The 16654-nt window shown below is 38.6% G+C and overlaps 1 protein-coding gene across 4 annotated transcripts in view; it reads left to right on the top strand.

Moving 5' to 3' along the window:
• Positions 1-16654, top strand: part of PHACTR2 (phosphatase and actin regulator 2) — a 213776-nt gene that overhangs the window by 172543 nt on the left and 24579 nt on the right. For all 4 annotated transcript variants that reach the window (XM_012474424.3, XM_064360612.1, XM_012474425.2 and 1 more), the window contains 2 exons: positions 5152-5213; positions 8049-8186. In XM_012474424.3, the coding sequence (XP_012329847.2) occupies positions 5152-5213; positions 8049-8186 (200 nt within the window). The remainder of the gene's footprint in view (positions 1-5151; positions 5214-8048; positions 8187-16654) is intronic.

Raw genomic sequence — 16654 nt, 5'->3', positions numbered from 1 at the left:
CAGCGTCTAATTTTGATAATAAACCAAAAAGATTCATTGCTTTCCATGATAGGTTCCTGGGAAATACTTGTTGAATTAAGTTTTAAGCAAGCTCAAATGCAGACCCTAAGCTCCTAAAAAACACAGAGATTATGTCTTGCTGGATGCCTGATCCAATACCTAGGAAAAAAAAAAAGGAAGACCAATTTTTAGGTAAATATTTCTTGATCCTGTGACATTAGCAGTGCCAAACCACACTGGAATTTAGTTATTTGAAGAACTGTTTCATAGATCTAGAAACATCGCACATTGATCTTAAGTGTTGCATTGGCCTTTATATCTTGTTTTCCTGGAGGAAAGAGTGAGAGAGACACTTCAGATTTGACTCCAGCCTTTTTTTCCTTCCTTCTAAGTTCACCTAAGCATGTTTATTTCTGGAAACAGAGACATATTTCCAGTCTGGAGAGGCTGATAAGTTGGCATATGATCTCCTGACCCAGTATTGTACAGCCAAGGAAGGCAGAAGAAAACTGAGAGAGGTCATCTTTCCCTGAGCAGTCACAGGAAACTGAATGGCCTAACTTACACTCTACTCAGCCTGTTTTCCTCTTTCTTGATTCTTCCACATAGATTGCTCTTGTTTGTTTGTTTGTATGTTTCATCTCCAGCTTTTGTTCGAGAACAGTAGAAAAGTGTGTGATACAGCGTGGTTTTTAAGGACACTTACTTTAACTAGGTCATCTTTTTTTTTTTTTTTTTTTCTGAGATGGAGTCTCACTCTGTTGCCCAGGCTGGAGTGCAGAGACGCAATCTCGGCTCACCGCAACCTCCACCTCCTGGGTTCAAGTGATTCTCCTGTCTCAGCTGCCCGGAGTAGCTGGGACTGCAGGCATGCACCACCACGTCTGGCTAATTTTGTATTTTTAGTAGAGATGGGGTATTGCTATGTTGGCCAGGCTGGTCTCAAATTCCTGACCTTGTGATCTGCCCACCTCGGCCTCCCAAAGTGCTGGGATTACAGACATGAGCCACTGTCCTGGCCCTAACTAGGTCGTCTTTTCTTGACAAACTAGGAAACTAATTCACAGAATAAAACATTCAACAATTTTTAGAGCCCATGAGTTTAATAAACATGAGTCAGATGCAAATAAATGCCATTAGCTTTCATTGGTGACCACAAGAAAAATGATATTTCTTAGTGTCATTCCCCATATCACTCTACTTGATGTCTTTCCTAATTATTTTGGTGACACTAGAACTTTAAAAAAAAAAAATATATATATATATATATATATATATATATATGTATATAATATTTAGTCATGCATTTTAGAACCAGTTCCTACAAACTGAAAAAATAAAAAGCAACTTTTGGTACTAAAAAGGTAAACTTTTGCTAATCAAGAAAGGTGATGTATTTAGCTAAGAATGTAATTCTAGCTATGTCTTCTATAGAGAAAAATATATTAGGACTTTGAATTCTGCATGTATTTTTCCCCAATATTTTATTATGAAAATTTTTAAACATGAAAAGTTCAAGGAATTTTACAGTAAATCCCCTATATCTACCATCTATAGTCTATCATTAACATCTTGCTTTATGACATATCTGTGCATCTGTTGATCCAGCTTTTTTAAACACACTTTAAGCTTATGCATGTTTTTTAATTTGTTAAAAACACCCACATGAGGCCAGGTAAGGTGGCTTATGCCTGCAATCTCGAAGCCCTGGGAGGCCAAGGCAGGAGAATTGCTTGAGGCCGGGAGTTTGAGACCCGCCTGGGCAATATAGTGAGATCTCATCTCCACCAAAAATTGGAAAAAAAAAAAAAAAAACCTACATGGAAACATGTAAAAAGCAAAAAGAGAAACAAACCCACAACAAATGTTGGCTTTTTGAACCCATTTTATCTGAATTAACAACTCAAGAATATAATGTTCCAGTTGCTGGTACTTTTGTACTTTTCTTTCTTCTCCTTTTAGCTCATCCACAAAATTCTCTGGGTAGCACTGCTCACCAGGCGGGTTTCCTGTAGTACCCGTTGCTGTTTAACCACATGTTTTATTTGTTTATTTATGGAAAACGCTTCCTGCGGCTTGTCAGAAATATTCGCCCCTCTCTACTCTGATGAGAGTCACTGAGAGCAAGATTTGTCAATGAACCACCTCACTTCCTTCATGAATATCCCTCCAGCCTGTTTAAATTGACCAGAAGATTTACATTCTACTTTATAATTAGTCCTTTAATGAATCAAAAATGAAGGAAGCATACAAAAAACTTGGTGAATTTTTAAATTCTGAGTTTAAGGTTTAATCTTGACTTCATGACAGATTTTACAATGACTGTCAAATAAGATTGAGAGAAGCTGGCATGGTAGCTTATGCTGGTAATCCCAGCTACTTGGGAGGCTAAGGCAGGAGGATCATTTGAGGCCTGGAGATAAGACCAGCCTGGGCAACATAGGGAGAGCCCATCTCTACAAAATACAAATAAAGATTCAGGCCAGGCACTGTGGCTCATGCCTGTAATACCAGCATTTTGGGAGGCTGAGGCAGGCAGATTACGAGGTCAGGAGATTGAGACCATCCTGACTAACACTATAAAACCCCATCTCTACTAAAAATACAAACAATTAGCTGGGTGTGGTGGTAGGTGCCTGTAGTCCCAGCTACTTGGGAGACTGAGGCAGGAGAATCTCTTGAACCTGGGAGGCAGAGGTTGCAGTGAGCCAAGATCATGCCACTGCACTCCAGCCTGGGTGACAGAGCAAGACTCTGTCTCAAAAAAATAAATAAATAAAAATAAAAATGAAGATTCAGAGGAACAGTCATGTTGGCTTCCCTCTACCTCTCACCCTCCTCCTCTAACTTCACTAAAAGTACAATTTCGAACATGGAAAATATAAAGAAGTCACTTCCTGATGTCAAAAATGAATTCAGTTCTCTAACTGTAGTTGGCCTCTTTTCAGACATCACTGTTACCTAGTAGCACTACTCGTACAATATGCTTAATAAGGCAAAACTTTCTAATATTCCCTTGAAGGAAATGTCATTTTTGCATATTTAATGAAGACTGGAGCATTCGTTAGCTTTGGGATGTATTATGGCCAATATTTTCATCTTTGAAAAGTACCTTAAAAATATAGCATAAACACTGCATAAGAAGAATGGACAAAAATGTTTTAAGAATTATATTTTCCCAGCCGAGGCAGGCGGATCACCTGAGATCAGGAATTCAAGACCAGCCTGGCCAACATGGTGAAACCCCATCTGTACTAAAAGTACAAAAAATTAGCTTGACATGATGGCATGCACATGTAATTGCAGCTACTAGGGAGGCTGAGGCAGGAGACTCACTTGAACCTGAGAGGTGGTGGTTGCAGTGGGCCGAGATCCACTGCACTGTAGCCTGGGCAACAAAGCAAGACTCGGTCTCAAAAAAAAAAAAAAAGAATTATGTTTTCCTTAAATGTCATCAATATCACTAACAATATCATCCATTTTTATCAACAATATCAACAATTTTATTTTTATTTTCACTATCACGTCACCTTGTAAAGCTCTGGTTTGAATCACAGGAACCACAGTGTGGCGTTTGTTTATTATGTATTTTGAAAATTCACAAGCTTCATCCAACTCATATGAGGTAATTCTTGAACCTAAGTATGCATTTTTAAGGATATGAAACGGTATATATTTTGAGAAGCAATTAAAAACCTACAATACTTTCATAGGAAGAAATGTAAATTATAACAAAATTTGTTTGGCACAAAATGAAAGGATATTAACTCGTTTCTTGTCTTGTGGGTGATTACAATTTATGTTCACCCTTTGTCTAATCACCTTCTTTCTTATGCATTCAAGTTATTATTTCAGAAGAACACAAAATCTTTTCCCTGTTCAGAGAAGGAAAACTGATAGAGAATTTAACCTGTTCAACTAACAAATACAGATGTTGCAAATATTGAATACTGATATTTTATTTACAGTAAGAATAGTCTTAGTTGTAAAAAGTCTATTTGAATTTTAAAATAAATATATTTCATACCTGTCATGGATTTTTAAAAAAATTTTTAACTGAAGCCAGGAGGCAGAGGTTGCAGTGAGCCAAGACCATGCCACCGCACTCCAGCCTGGGTGACAGAGCGAGACTCCGTCCCAAAAAATAAAATAAAAGTAAATAAACAGAAGAAGTTTTCCTTTTGCAACCTTTTGGTCAAATCTTTATGCAGTGTGATTTTCCTCCAAAAGAGTTCATAATAGCACTTTCTAAAACATAGTCTATCATAAGCATCGGTATCCAAGAAGCAAAATGTACACTCGCTGATCGAACAGATGATGAGCTAAAGGAATCAACAGAGAGAAGTTCCTCTAGTAAGCAACAAACAGCAAAACCTGAAGGATGCTTATTTCTTTAAAAATTTTGGACATTTTTCTTTAAAGATTTTGGACATTTTTCTTTAAATCCCATCTGTTGGGCAGCATAAAATTGTACTACTTGGTGAATCACTAGAGAAAGAGAAGACTTTGGAATGGCAAAGTCACAAGAAAATAAATAATTTCCACCCACAGTACATCATAACCTCATTTAGAACATTCTGGTTTGAAAGCAAAGTCCAAGGAAATGCTTACATTCTGCTTCTATGGAAACCAAGGAAGACAAATCAAATATTTTGGTTGGATTTGAATGGAAATCAGCAGCTCAGACATGCATCGGATGGTTCTAATTTGCTCTTTTAATATGTCTCAGATTTTCCTATGAAGGCCAGATTCAGAAGTAAATTTTTATCTGAATTCTGGTAAATTGTGCTTATAAGCCCATGAGATGATCAGCAATAGAGGGCTTTCATTAGAACATGGACACTCCTGTGTTTTTTTTAAGCATAGAACAAGACATCAGGAAGCAAAAACGTTTAAAATTAGTAAACCAGTCCCTCAAAAAAAAAAAAAAAATGCGTATATACGTGTGTGTGTGTGTGTGTGTGTGTGTGTGTGTGTGTGTGTATAAGATGATCAACCTTTCTACAAAATCTTTTGACAGCTTGTTAATGATGTTGGTGTAGTATTTGATCATTATTTGTTAGAGTCACATGATTGTGGCCTGATATATTTTTCTGATTATAAAATAATCTATAGTAACTGTCAACATAACTTTCCCCCTTTAATAAACAGAAAAGAATGAAGAAGAGGAACAAGAAGCAAAAATGGAACTTAAACGCAGACTCAGCAGAAAGGTGATGAAATCGTGACTATTAGTGAACATATGTGTTTTGAGATATACTTTGTGTTTTTTAAAAATACTGATCTTCTCTCTATATGTAAATCGGATGTTTAGGAATAATTGCTCCTATTAGTCTGTAATCGTAAACATCAAAATCACCAGCCTGGGCAACATGGTGAAACCCTATCTCTACAAAAAGTACAAAAATTAGCCAGCCTGGTGGCACATGCCTCTAGTTCTAGCTACTCAGGAGGCTGAGGTGGGAAGACTGCTTCAGACCGGGAGGCGGAGGTTTCTGTGACTTGATACTGTGCCACTGCACTCCAGGCTGGGAGATACAGTGAGACTCTGTCTCAAAAAAAAAAAAAAATCAATATAATGCACATGCTATAAATGATGTTTATAATTGTATGTTGTATTAATTTTGATAAATTAACAATCAAGTGTTTTAAAATTGCATTTACTCTATGAAAATATGTACTCTGTGTGAAAATTTTTAAAGATACAAAAAAAAGAAAAATATATCTTTCATTCAGAGATGGCCATTATTAACATTTCAATGCATATATTTCTATTTTTAAAAATTGTTGAGCCAGGTGCAGTAGCATGCACCTGTAGTCCCAGCTACTTGGAAGCTGAGGCAGGAGGATTGCTTGAGCCCAGGAGTTCAAGACCAGCCTGGGCAACATAGTGAGACCTTTTTTCCCAAAAAAAAATAATAATTAATTAATTAAAAATTAATCTCATTTGATTAGAACAAAGAAAAAAAAGAAAAAGAAAAAAAAGAAGTGAAAAAAGTTTTTAATTATAATAAAAATTATTCCTTAAAATGCTTGCACTTTCCATTTAGTGTTGGAAATATTAAATAAATATTTTGTTACTCCTGAAGATTTCCCACTATTCCACATCAGAGCTGGGTAAGTAATTTATAACATGAACTTGATCATCCAGCCTGGCTGCTACAGTGCTACTCAGATTGACAAATGTCTTACCTCCCAAACTCAGACAATTGTTGCCACCTATTTATGAATATATAAGTCTGATGTTAGGGCCATCACTTTTTTCTGTGTTAAAATAATAATAGCCTTTGGAAAAATTAAGCACCATCAGAGTTTATATTTCATTATAAATCCTAATAATTCTTCAGACATACCTTTTGCACCTAAAAAAAGGATAAAGTGACTAAAACATGACATCTCCATGGAGTGCGACCTGACCCACATTTTTGTGGGCTGGCCAGGGAGTCTGCAACAGAAGCATGTAGGTGCAGGCCAGCCTGTAGCACTGGTAGCTACCTCATGATTGACATAATCCTGAAGACAAGGCTGGATGGAGAATTTCTAACCTTTGTTGCCATTGGCCACTTTCCTTCTAGCCAGTCCTCAGGAACAATGGCTTCTCTACCTCCTTATTTCCACCTGCCCCAAAGTGGCAACAAGAAGCTAGCGATATAGATTGGGCAGCAACTACAGTATAACAGATCATTAGATTATTCTCTCTCTTGTCCATTGCCTACCAGGGCTCTATGAAGATAGAGGGAGCCATAGTTGGGACATTCCAGCTCAAGTGGGCTCAGGGTATGGGTCCAGGCCTTCTAGAAGTCCTTGAGTGCTTTGAATATTCAAATATTGGCTTAGTTCAGGAGGAAATTGACAGGAAAGGGCTGTTAATGACTACAGGATGTAGACCCAGTGCAAAATAAGGAATATTTCTGGACAGATGCAGTGGCTTATACCTGAAACCCCAGCACTTTGGGATGCTGAGATGGAAGAATTGCTTCAGCCCAGGAATTCAAGACCAGCATGGGCAACATAGAGAGATCCCCACTTTGTTTAAATAAATAAATAAGCGATATCTCCAAAGAGGATCACTTAGATGCTGGGTAGTCTGGCTGTATACAGAGTACATATAAGAGAAAAGATATGAAAATGGGCCCTATGGCTAACATAGAGGTCTAAGTCTATCTCTCTGGAGATAACTATGATACCACCCAACTAGGAAAGGCCAAAAAGAGAGTGAACCTCAGTAGCAGAGAGTAGATGATGCATGTTTACCAGGGGCCAGCTTTCTTTTACCTGTTAGAATCATTTCAGTCTTATTCTTCAGTTTGAGAACGAACTCAGAGAGAAAAGCAATATAATTACAAATCTGAATTTGACAAAGATCGCGAAAAGGAACCCAAGTTGTTAGAAGTATCTTTAAGGTTGGAGTTGATTTTAAGCAGTGATGGCCTCAAGGAAGTACACAGTTCTCCATCAACTCTCCCCTCCCCATTCTTGTACATCGGCTTTTCTGGCCAAGGGCATGTGTCCTACTGGGGCCTTATCCTTATTATGAATATCTTAAGGACAGCGGTGCTATAGGCGCACCCTTTATTGGACCCTTTCTAGGTCATAACTTTGTGCATTTCTGAATGTATAGGCTTAATATTATAGAAACAGGTTTTTATTTCCATTTCTAAAAATTCTGCGACTTTTGTCTTGCTAATTACCAGCCATTCCTCATCTGGGTTACTATTGTGTCTGTGCATTGCATGTTCCTTGCGTCAGGGATGACAGACGTTTATCACAGTGCCAGGCAAGTTGGGGGAAACAGCATAATGCAGGTGGTTGCCAAAGACTGACCTACCTAAAATGATGATTTTTTTATAGTCTCAAAAATTAGGGCACACTGCTTTCTAGTTCTCATTAAAAATTCCCAAGATGCTGTTGCCTTTTTTTTCTTTTTTTTGTTAACCTGAAAGTGACCTTATTTAACCATAACTTTGAAGTGTTCTCTATAGAAAACTTGCCACCATGCGGCTGTAAGTGGTTTACTGAACTCTCCCTTTTTCCTTGTTCTCCTGCAGCTCAGCCTGAGACCCACGGTGGCAGAGCTACAAGCTCGAAGGATCCTGCGATTTAACGAGTACGTAGAAGTCACGGATTCTCCCGACTATGACCGCCGAGCAGACAAGCCCTGGGCCAGGTTAACACCGGCAGACAAGGCAAGAATCCCAGTGGCTTTTGTGTTGATTGTATTGCTTTTCTGGAAGCTCCAATACACATTCCTCCTACTTAAGTCATCCTAGGGGATGAGATCTTACCAAATATTACAACAGTTTTCTGCCTCTGATTATTTAAGCCACTTAAGTGATACATTTAGTGATATCAATGTAGTTCTTTCAACTAAGTCTCAGAGAAAAGTAGTTCTTATTTATTATATAACCTACTGCTTTTATACCTAGATGGGGAGGGCTTTCTCACATCTAGGATTTACCCTTCATTTAGAAAATATAACTTACACAACTTACCATTTTAAAGGGATATGTTAACAATAGAAAGGTTTGATCTTTGTCAAGTCTGGCACACTTTTAATAGAAATGACAAGACGGAAAATAGTTTAAGCTGTGTGGGCCATAGAATCTTTGTTACAACTGCCCAGTTCTGCCACTGTAGCATGAAAACAGCCACAGACAATGTGTAATTCAATGGATACGTATATGTTCCAAGAAAACTTTATCTACAGAAACAGATGGTGGTGGGCCAGATTTGGCCTGCAAGTCATGATTTACCAACCCCTAATCTAAATCATTGCACACAATTCATGAAAAATGAAATATACAGTGGGTTCTATCAATGTTGAAAGACTTTTGCCTTATGAGTACCATGGTTCCATAGGCAAAGATTTGTGCCAACCGTTTTAAAATTATTCTAATTTTTCTCTCTTAGTAAAATCTGGTATTCAATAAACTCATGCTATACCCAGTCTTTTTTTTTTTAATTGTAAGTACTTTTGCTTAAACATGCAGCATCTTAGCTAAAATTAGGCATTTAAGCACATGTAATCACACTCTGTGCTGACTCTTTTTAATAGGAGGTTTCATGATTTAAAGTACCTACTATGTATCAAGCACATATTGGAGATATAGATTCAGAAATCCTTAGCTCATAAGTAGACATGAAAAGTAAGAAAGAATAAGATCACAAAGGAAGAATGTTCAAAACAAGAATAGAAGAGAAGGAGACTGAGGAAAGCACTCCAGGGACTTTTTAGGAAGAAGCAGCAAAAGAATATTGAGAAGAAACATCTGTGATGTGGGGAAAGAGGAGAAACTGGTAGCACGGCAGCCTAGAAGGACTGTGTCAGGGAGGACGGCCACGTGTGTGCAGTGACATGGTGAGAGGGAGCATTTCGGTAGCCTGAAGGGTGGAAGCCTGTGGTGGAAACAACGGGATCAGACACAATCCTGAGAATTTGGGCTCTGAAGGGTAGCAGTATGATAAGGCAGTCGTTCAACATATGGCTGGTAATTGTGAAGGTTCATGAGTTTGGGTGCATAAATTTGGAAGCTGAGATAGGGTATCAAAGGAGTGATTTTTTTTAATTTATGGGAAATACTTGAGCAATTTTTTATGTTGTGAAGGAGTCAAAAGAAAGGGAGAGGTTGAACATATAGGAGGAAAAGTCAGTAACTGACAGAGTGGGCAAAATCATGGAGTAGGAGGTCTGTACCTATGGAGAAGAGGCAAAGAGCAGTCCCTTAGGGACGGGAGGGAGAGCCCTGGCTGAGGAAGCTACGAAGTCATAGCTCATTGTGCTTTTACTCATAATGAATGAGGTTGAGCATATTTTCATATGCCTGTTGGGCATTTGGATTCCACTCCACTGAAGTGCCTTTTGCCCATTTTTTTTTTTTTTGGTTGTCAATTTCTTCTGATTCATAGGAGTTCTTCATATATTCCAGTTATATATATATATTGCAAATATCAATTTAACAAGATTCTTAAATTTAATACAGTTGAATTTATCATCCTTTTTCTTTATGGCTTATGATTCTGTTTCTGTTTTTAAAAATTCTTTGCATACCAAAATGATAGCTATATTTTCATATACTGTCTTCTAAAGTGTTTATAGTTTTGCTTTTGACATTTAACTTTTTATTTACATGGAGTTGTTTTTTTGGAAAGGTATAAGATATGCTTTCAGTTTTCTTGGTCATCTGTATTATATGTTTGTTTTCTATATTATTATTTGCTCTTTTCTCTTCTTCCTTCTAATTTTTGGGACTTTATTGATTGTTCTGTTCTAACCTAAGATAGACTACTCTTCAGATCATTCATTTTCATCTTTCCTTCCTTTCTGATGCAAGCATTGAAGGTTAGAAATGACTCTGTGTCAGCAATTTGCAACCTTGGCTACACATTGGAATCACCTACAGATCTTTAAGAAGGTGGATGCCTGGGTCGCATCTCTGGAGATCCTGATCTCATTGGTCTGGGATGTGGCCTTAAGTATTGGGATTAAAGTATGTAGTCAGTAATTATAAATGTCTCATCTAACCTTGAAAACAATATGTGTTCTACAGTTTGAGGGTGTGCAAATTTTCCTGTCAGATCAATCTTGTTAGTTCTATTCAGATTTCTGTGGCCTTAGTTATTTTTTAGTCTGTTTGATCCATCAGATAACAAACAAGACATGTTAAATCTCCCACTCTGTGTATTTTTTTTTACTTCTCCTTATAATTCTGTCAATTTTGCTTCATTTATTGTGAGGTGTGTCATTAGATATACGTGTTTAGAATGCCTACATTTTCTTGATGAAACTTTTGTTATGCTACTCTATCTCAAGAAATGCTTTCTGTTGTAAAGTTTGTTTTATCAAATATAATTTAAACTAGATTATCCAAATGAATTATTTTAGACTATCTTAGTACTATGAATTGAAGCAGGAGACCTCTATGACGTCTAACTCATGGCTTAAAATTTTCAGGGTACATTTCATTCCTCCCTGCCTATTCCCTTACTTTCTAAGCACAAACTTGCAATTTTTTGTTTGTCATTGAATGGTCAGATATTCTAGCTTACCCTTACACTGAGAGTATCCCATTTGGTCCCCAACTTACGGAGAGAGAATTATTTATTAGACCTCGGTGGGTTTTGTCTGTCTTCTGAATTTCACCAAGTCATAAAGATGACTGCTCAAAGTCACTAGATTTAACACAAATGCCCTCAAGGTCAAAGCCAGTTTTGTTGCTCACTTACCTTATTTTGCTGGGCACGATATTCTTTTCCTCATTTTGTCAAAGTATTTTTTACTCTTTTCCCAGCGGTCTAGTACATTTAAAGCAGCTTTTAGATGCTATGTTTAGCATTTTAATTGTTTTTCAATAGAAGAGTTAGTCAAGGCATCTGGTAAGCCATTTTGCTAGAAATCGTCCTGCATTCTGCACCTGGTGCAAGGTTTCTTCTATCCTCCTTTCCTTTCAGTTGTGGGCTTTTGGTCATCCACCTCTCATTTAGTGGCTCCTCGTTAACCCTGCTCTAGTCACCATTTCTGTGCAGTGAACTTCCCCAAAACTTAGTGGTTGAAAACAGCCAATATTTTATACCTTACAGATTTTGTAGGTTGGGGATTTAGTCAGGGCTCAGCTAGGTGATTCTTCCACTCTTCGTGAGGTTGACTGAGGTCACTCAGTGTTATTCAGCTGACAAATAGCCGACTTTGGAGGGTCCAAGATAGCCTCTCTAACATGTCTGGTGTCCTGGTAGGGATGGCTCAGAGGCTGGGCTCAACTCTGGCTGTCCACCAAACTACCTGTATGTGGCCTCTTCAACATGGTAGCCCCAGAATCATCAGTCTTCTTACATGGTGGCTGACTTCTCCCAGAGCAAATGTCCCTAGAGAACCAGGTAAAAGCTATATGGCCTTTCCTGATCTGGCTTTGGAAGTTATCCAGTCTCACTTCACTATATTCTATTAGTTACAGGCAAGTCATAAGACGAGCTCAAGCTTCAAGGAAAGGGGAATTAGCTCCACTTCTTGACAGGGGACTGGGCAAATTTGGAAAATACAATTTTCTACACCCACCATTCCTGGCTATCTTATTATTCAAATGCAAAACTCCAGAATGACAGGTAGGGCCAGATAAATGAGTAAAGGTCACTGCAGGGGCCAAGTACGTAAGCAGTGAGAGTCTAAATGACTAACCACTCTTGTATGCAAACTAAATTGTCCATACCCTAGAAAGAGTTCTTTTTAATTCCTGTACTTTTGTTGGAAGGTAAAGCTCATTCATCTCTAGTTGTAATAGAGAGGAGGTTTTTTAAACATTTTATGTTGAAACAAAAATGGGTTTTTGTTCTGGACTTCTAGGCTGCAGGGGAAAGGTACATGGCCAGGTTTTCTGCCACAGGCTTTGTTTCGGTTCATGAGTGCTTTGAGAGCACATGACTTTGACATCTCCCTTGCAGATCGGAGCCCCAGAGCGTCTCTCCTCACAGATGGGCCCCATTTTGTTCTTCTGACAGTATCTCTCACGTTTCTTCTGAGACTTTTCAAAGTCTAAAGGACAGCATTTTTAGAAGTGGATTTGTGTATGTGTGTGTGTGTCTGTGTGTGTCTCTGTGTGTATGTGTGTGTGTGTGTTTCTCTGGAAGAAAATTAAAAGGTGGAATTTCTTTTAGAAGGAAAACATATTGGCCAGGTGCGGTGGCTCATGCCTGTAATCCCAGCACTTTGGGAGACCAGGGCAGGCAGATTTCTTGAGCTCAGGAGTTTGAGACCAGCTTGAGCAATGTGGTGAAACCCCATCTCTACTAAAAATACAAAAAGTTAGCCAGCTGTGGTGGCGTGTGCATTGTAATCCCAGCTAGTTGGGAGGCTGAGGTGGGAGGATGCTTGAGCCCAGGAGGCGGAGGCTGCAGTGAGCCATGCCACTGCACTCCAGCCTGAGCAACAGAGCCAGACCTTGTCTCAAAATAAACAAACTAATTAATTAAGTAGTACACGTTTTTAAAGACAAAAATTGAAAAAGGCAATGATTTAAGACGTTTATGTGTAGTATATTGTATATACACAAGTGATGAATATTCATTAGGCCATATCTGAATAATCAAAATGCAAAAATAAGAAAATAACCACTTTAATGCACCGTACTTTTAAGAATTTCTAAAAATACCATTTCCTACCTAACACTGGAAAAAACTGGTTCCTCTAGTTGTTAAAAGATAAATATGATGAAATATTACTTATTGCCCAGAGATCCTAAGACTATCAATGATCTTAGTGTGTATTTTATTTTAGAATGAAAATTACACATGCTAATCACCATTATTAGCAAGCATTTCTGGGTTTTGTTACTTTTTACCTTAAAACACTTCATTTTAATATATATATTTAGATCAGATTCAAAATAATGTATTGTATTCAGTAAGCTAATTCATATAAAAATTGTAATTTAACTATTGTGTTTAAAAATGAGCTTTATTTTTAACTTTTGAGCTCTATATCTCATTTTAGAAAACTATTCAAAGTAAATATTTCCATCTCTGTTTTATAAAATAGACAAAGAGGCCAGGTGCAGTGGCTCATGCTTGTAATCCAAGGCACTTTGAGAGGCCGAGGTGGGTGAATCACTTGCGGTCAGGAGTTCAAGACCAGCCTGGCCAACATAGTGAAAACCCATCTCTACTAAAAATACAAAAATTAGCTGGCATGATGGCACATGCCTGTAGTACCAACTACTTGGGAGGCTGAAGCAGGAGAATCACTTGAACCCAGGAGGCAAAGGTTGCAGTTAGCCGAGATCACACCACTGCACTCCATCCTGGGTGACAGAGCAAGACTGTATCTCAAAAACAAAACAAAACAAAAAACGAGCTTTCTGTCAGCCTAAAGGAACCATCTTGTCTTTCTCTTATCTTAGTGCCATTTTCTTAGCTCCATTAAGCTACCACCTTGCATTTTAAAGAGCAGTAGCCAATCAGTCAATAATTAATCAATGCTTCTCCTTTCTATGAAGGAGGAAGGCCCTTGCTGGGTGTGGTGGGGAATCTTTGAAATCTGGTAGTCTGGTTAAATGGCTTGTGTTGGAAAAGAAAAGTGATGGGAGAAATTCCTTATTAATTGTGAACTTGATTCTTAATTCCCCTTTAAAATAAAATTTTCAGGTCGGGACACAATGACTCACACTTGTAATGTCAGCACTTTGGGAGACCACGGTGGGAGGGTCACTTGAGGCCAGGAGTTAAAGACCAGCCTGAGTAACATAGCAAGACCCTCTCTCTACAAAAACTAAAAGAATTAGCTGGGTGTAGTGGCACACCCCTGTATTCCTAGCTACTTGGGATACTGAGGCAGGAGGATCTCTTGAGTCCGGGAGTTCAAGACTGCAGTGAGCTATGATTGTGCCACTGCACTGCAGCCTAGGCAACAGAATGAGATCCTGTCTCTAAAACAAAAATAAATAAAATAAAATTTTCAGTTTTAGAATGTATGTACTTAGAGCACTAGAAACAGATACAAGCACAGTACAATAGAGATGTCCTGGTTTCCTGCACTGAGGTAGATAAATGAGCTGGTCCCTCAGTGGCAGTCAGGTGACGTCAGAGAAGGCCATCGAATTGGCCTGAAGACCTAGGCTTGCCTGCCAGTCACCATCTTCCTAGAGTAGAGCTTGGAAGCTCCTTGGCAGAGAGAGGGTCAGGCTTTAGAGATGGGCACTTATGGATGGATTCTTGACTTGGCCACTTGGTAGTTCTTTGACCTTGGCCAAGTCATTTAACCTAGGTTTACTTACTAGTAAAATAAAGCCAATTAGCTCTATCTTGAGAATTAGGTAGAATATCTCTAGAGTTCCTGCTCATCAATGAACAGTAGCTCTTACCAATGTGATACTCATGGTGAGGGATGAGAAGCCAAGCTCTGTTCCCCAGTGGTGACATTTTCACTGTTGATTCCTCATTTTACGATCTAGTCGAAAATTGTCCAGTGAAAGAGAATGTAGAACTTTTTCAGACGAGATGTGCTTTTGTCCAACAGGCCACTTAGTAATCACTTATTAAAACACTTACAATATGTTAAGTATCGTCCTAGATACTGGGATATAAAGTTGAAAAACACATACTGTCATTCCAGGAACACACTGTCTAAATAGGTCCTAGGGAAGCCTGAGATCTTTGTTCTCCCTGAGCTGTTCTTTGCCCTGTTCATTGTTGCCCTAGCAACAGAAGGGAGTACACTTGCCTCCCTGTGGCATTGAGCTTGATGAGTAGTCCAGAAATCCTCCCCTGATCCCATCGTAATTTTATCCAAGAAATAAACAAAGGATATAAAAGTGGCAACTCTAGTTAATTCTGGCCTCACAGCAGAATTAACAGAGGAGGCAGCAGGGTCTGCATTTTCAACAAATCACCTATTGCTTCTTCCCAGCATAACCTTTGAGCTGACTGAGAATGATGAAACAGACCTGTTGCCACTCACCACTGGCCAATTTTAAACTTCGTTTCAGATATTTTTGTTTCCTTTTTCCTCTCTATGATTCTCATGATGCCAAAATTACTGTATATTTGGTCTCAGTTGTTATCTCATAGAGTTTTGTTGTTGTTGTTGTTTCTACTCTAGAAATACCTAGTTTTGGTTCGATGGCTTCCCATTGGTGGTACAACCTGACATCATTGGGGCTCTAATCCCTCATAATCTCAGGCCAGCTCTTTCTATCGCATGTCTTTCAACAAAATCAGTCCCAGGCTGGACATGGTGGCTCATGGCTGTAATCCCAACACTTTGGGAAGGCTGAGGCAGGAGGATTGCTTGAACCCAGGAGTTCAAGATCAGCCTGGGCAACACAGCAAAACCTCGTCTCTAAAATTTTTGTTTTTAGTTAGCTGGGTGTCATGGCCACACACCTGTGGTCCCAGCTACTCAGAAGGCTGAGGTGGGAGGGTGTCTTAAGCCCTGAAATTTGAAGCTGCAGTGAGCTGTGATCACACCACCTGCACTCTAGCCTGGGTGACAGAACAAGACCCTGTCTCAAAAAAAAAATACACACACTCACAAAAATCAGTCCTATTTACATAGATGTGAAGAATTATTAGGACTAAAACCTGGTCTCCCTTGCAAAGAAGAGAGTTAAGTTTATTATACATGTATTTGTCTAAAGTGTCTGAATTACTTTTTTCCTCTTTTAAACCCTCTCAGGAAATCTTTCTCTTTATTCCAAGAGGAAGTAGCTCTTGTAATAAAACTGTGATCAATCTTCAGTGAATTTTTAAAACAAGCATTCTATTTCTTTAATTGTAGTCACATCTTTCTGATATATTTTTTTCAAACAACTAGTCCTTATAATTTCACAGCACATTCATTGCCATCATTCACATAATTTCTAATTGTAAGCCAGCACACACAACATGCAGATCTGAAGCAATTATCCTGATGACAGGGTCCCAGAAGCTCATTTTGATGGAAAGCCTGTAGGATGTGAGGTTAAAAAGGCTCGTGTAGGAGCCCCATGTTTGTCCCTTAACCCTCTTCCTGTTTAGAGAAAGAAAGTGCAGCTCGCTGCCAGTGTTCATTTAATTTTACATAAACACTCTTTTTGAGGCTGAAGCAAATCTGACTGATTTTCAATGTGGAAAATAAAAAACAGGCCAATTGCAATGGTTCACGCCTGTAATCCCAGTAATTTGGGAGGCC

This window comes from Aotus nancymaae, unplaced genomic scaffold, assembly GCF_030222135.1.
Source record: "Aotus nancymaae isolate 86718 unplaced genomic scaffold, 86718_ANA_hifiasm-v0.15.2.pri h1tg000040l, whole genome shotgun sequence".
NCBI lineage: Eukaryota > Metazoa > Chordata > Mammalia > Primates > Aotidae > Aotus > Aotus nancymaae.
This window is presented reverse-complemented; position numbering and strand designations above follow the sequence as displayed.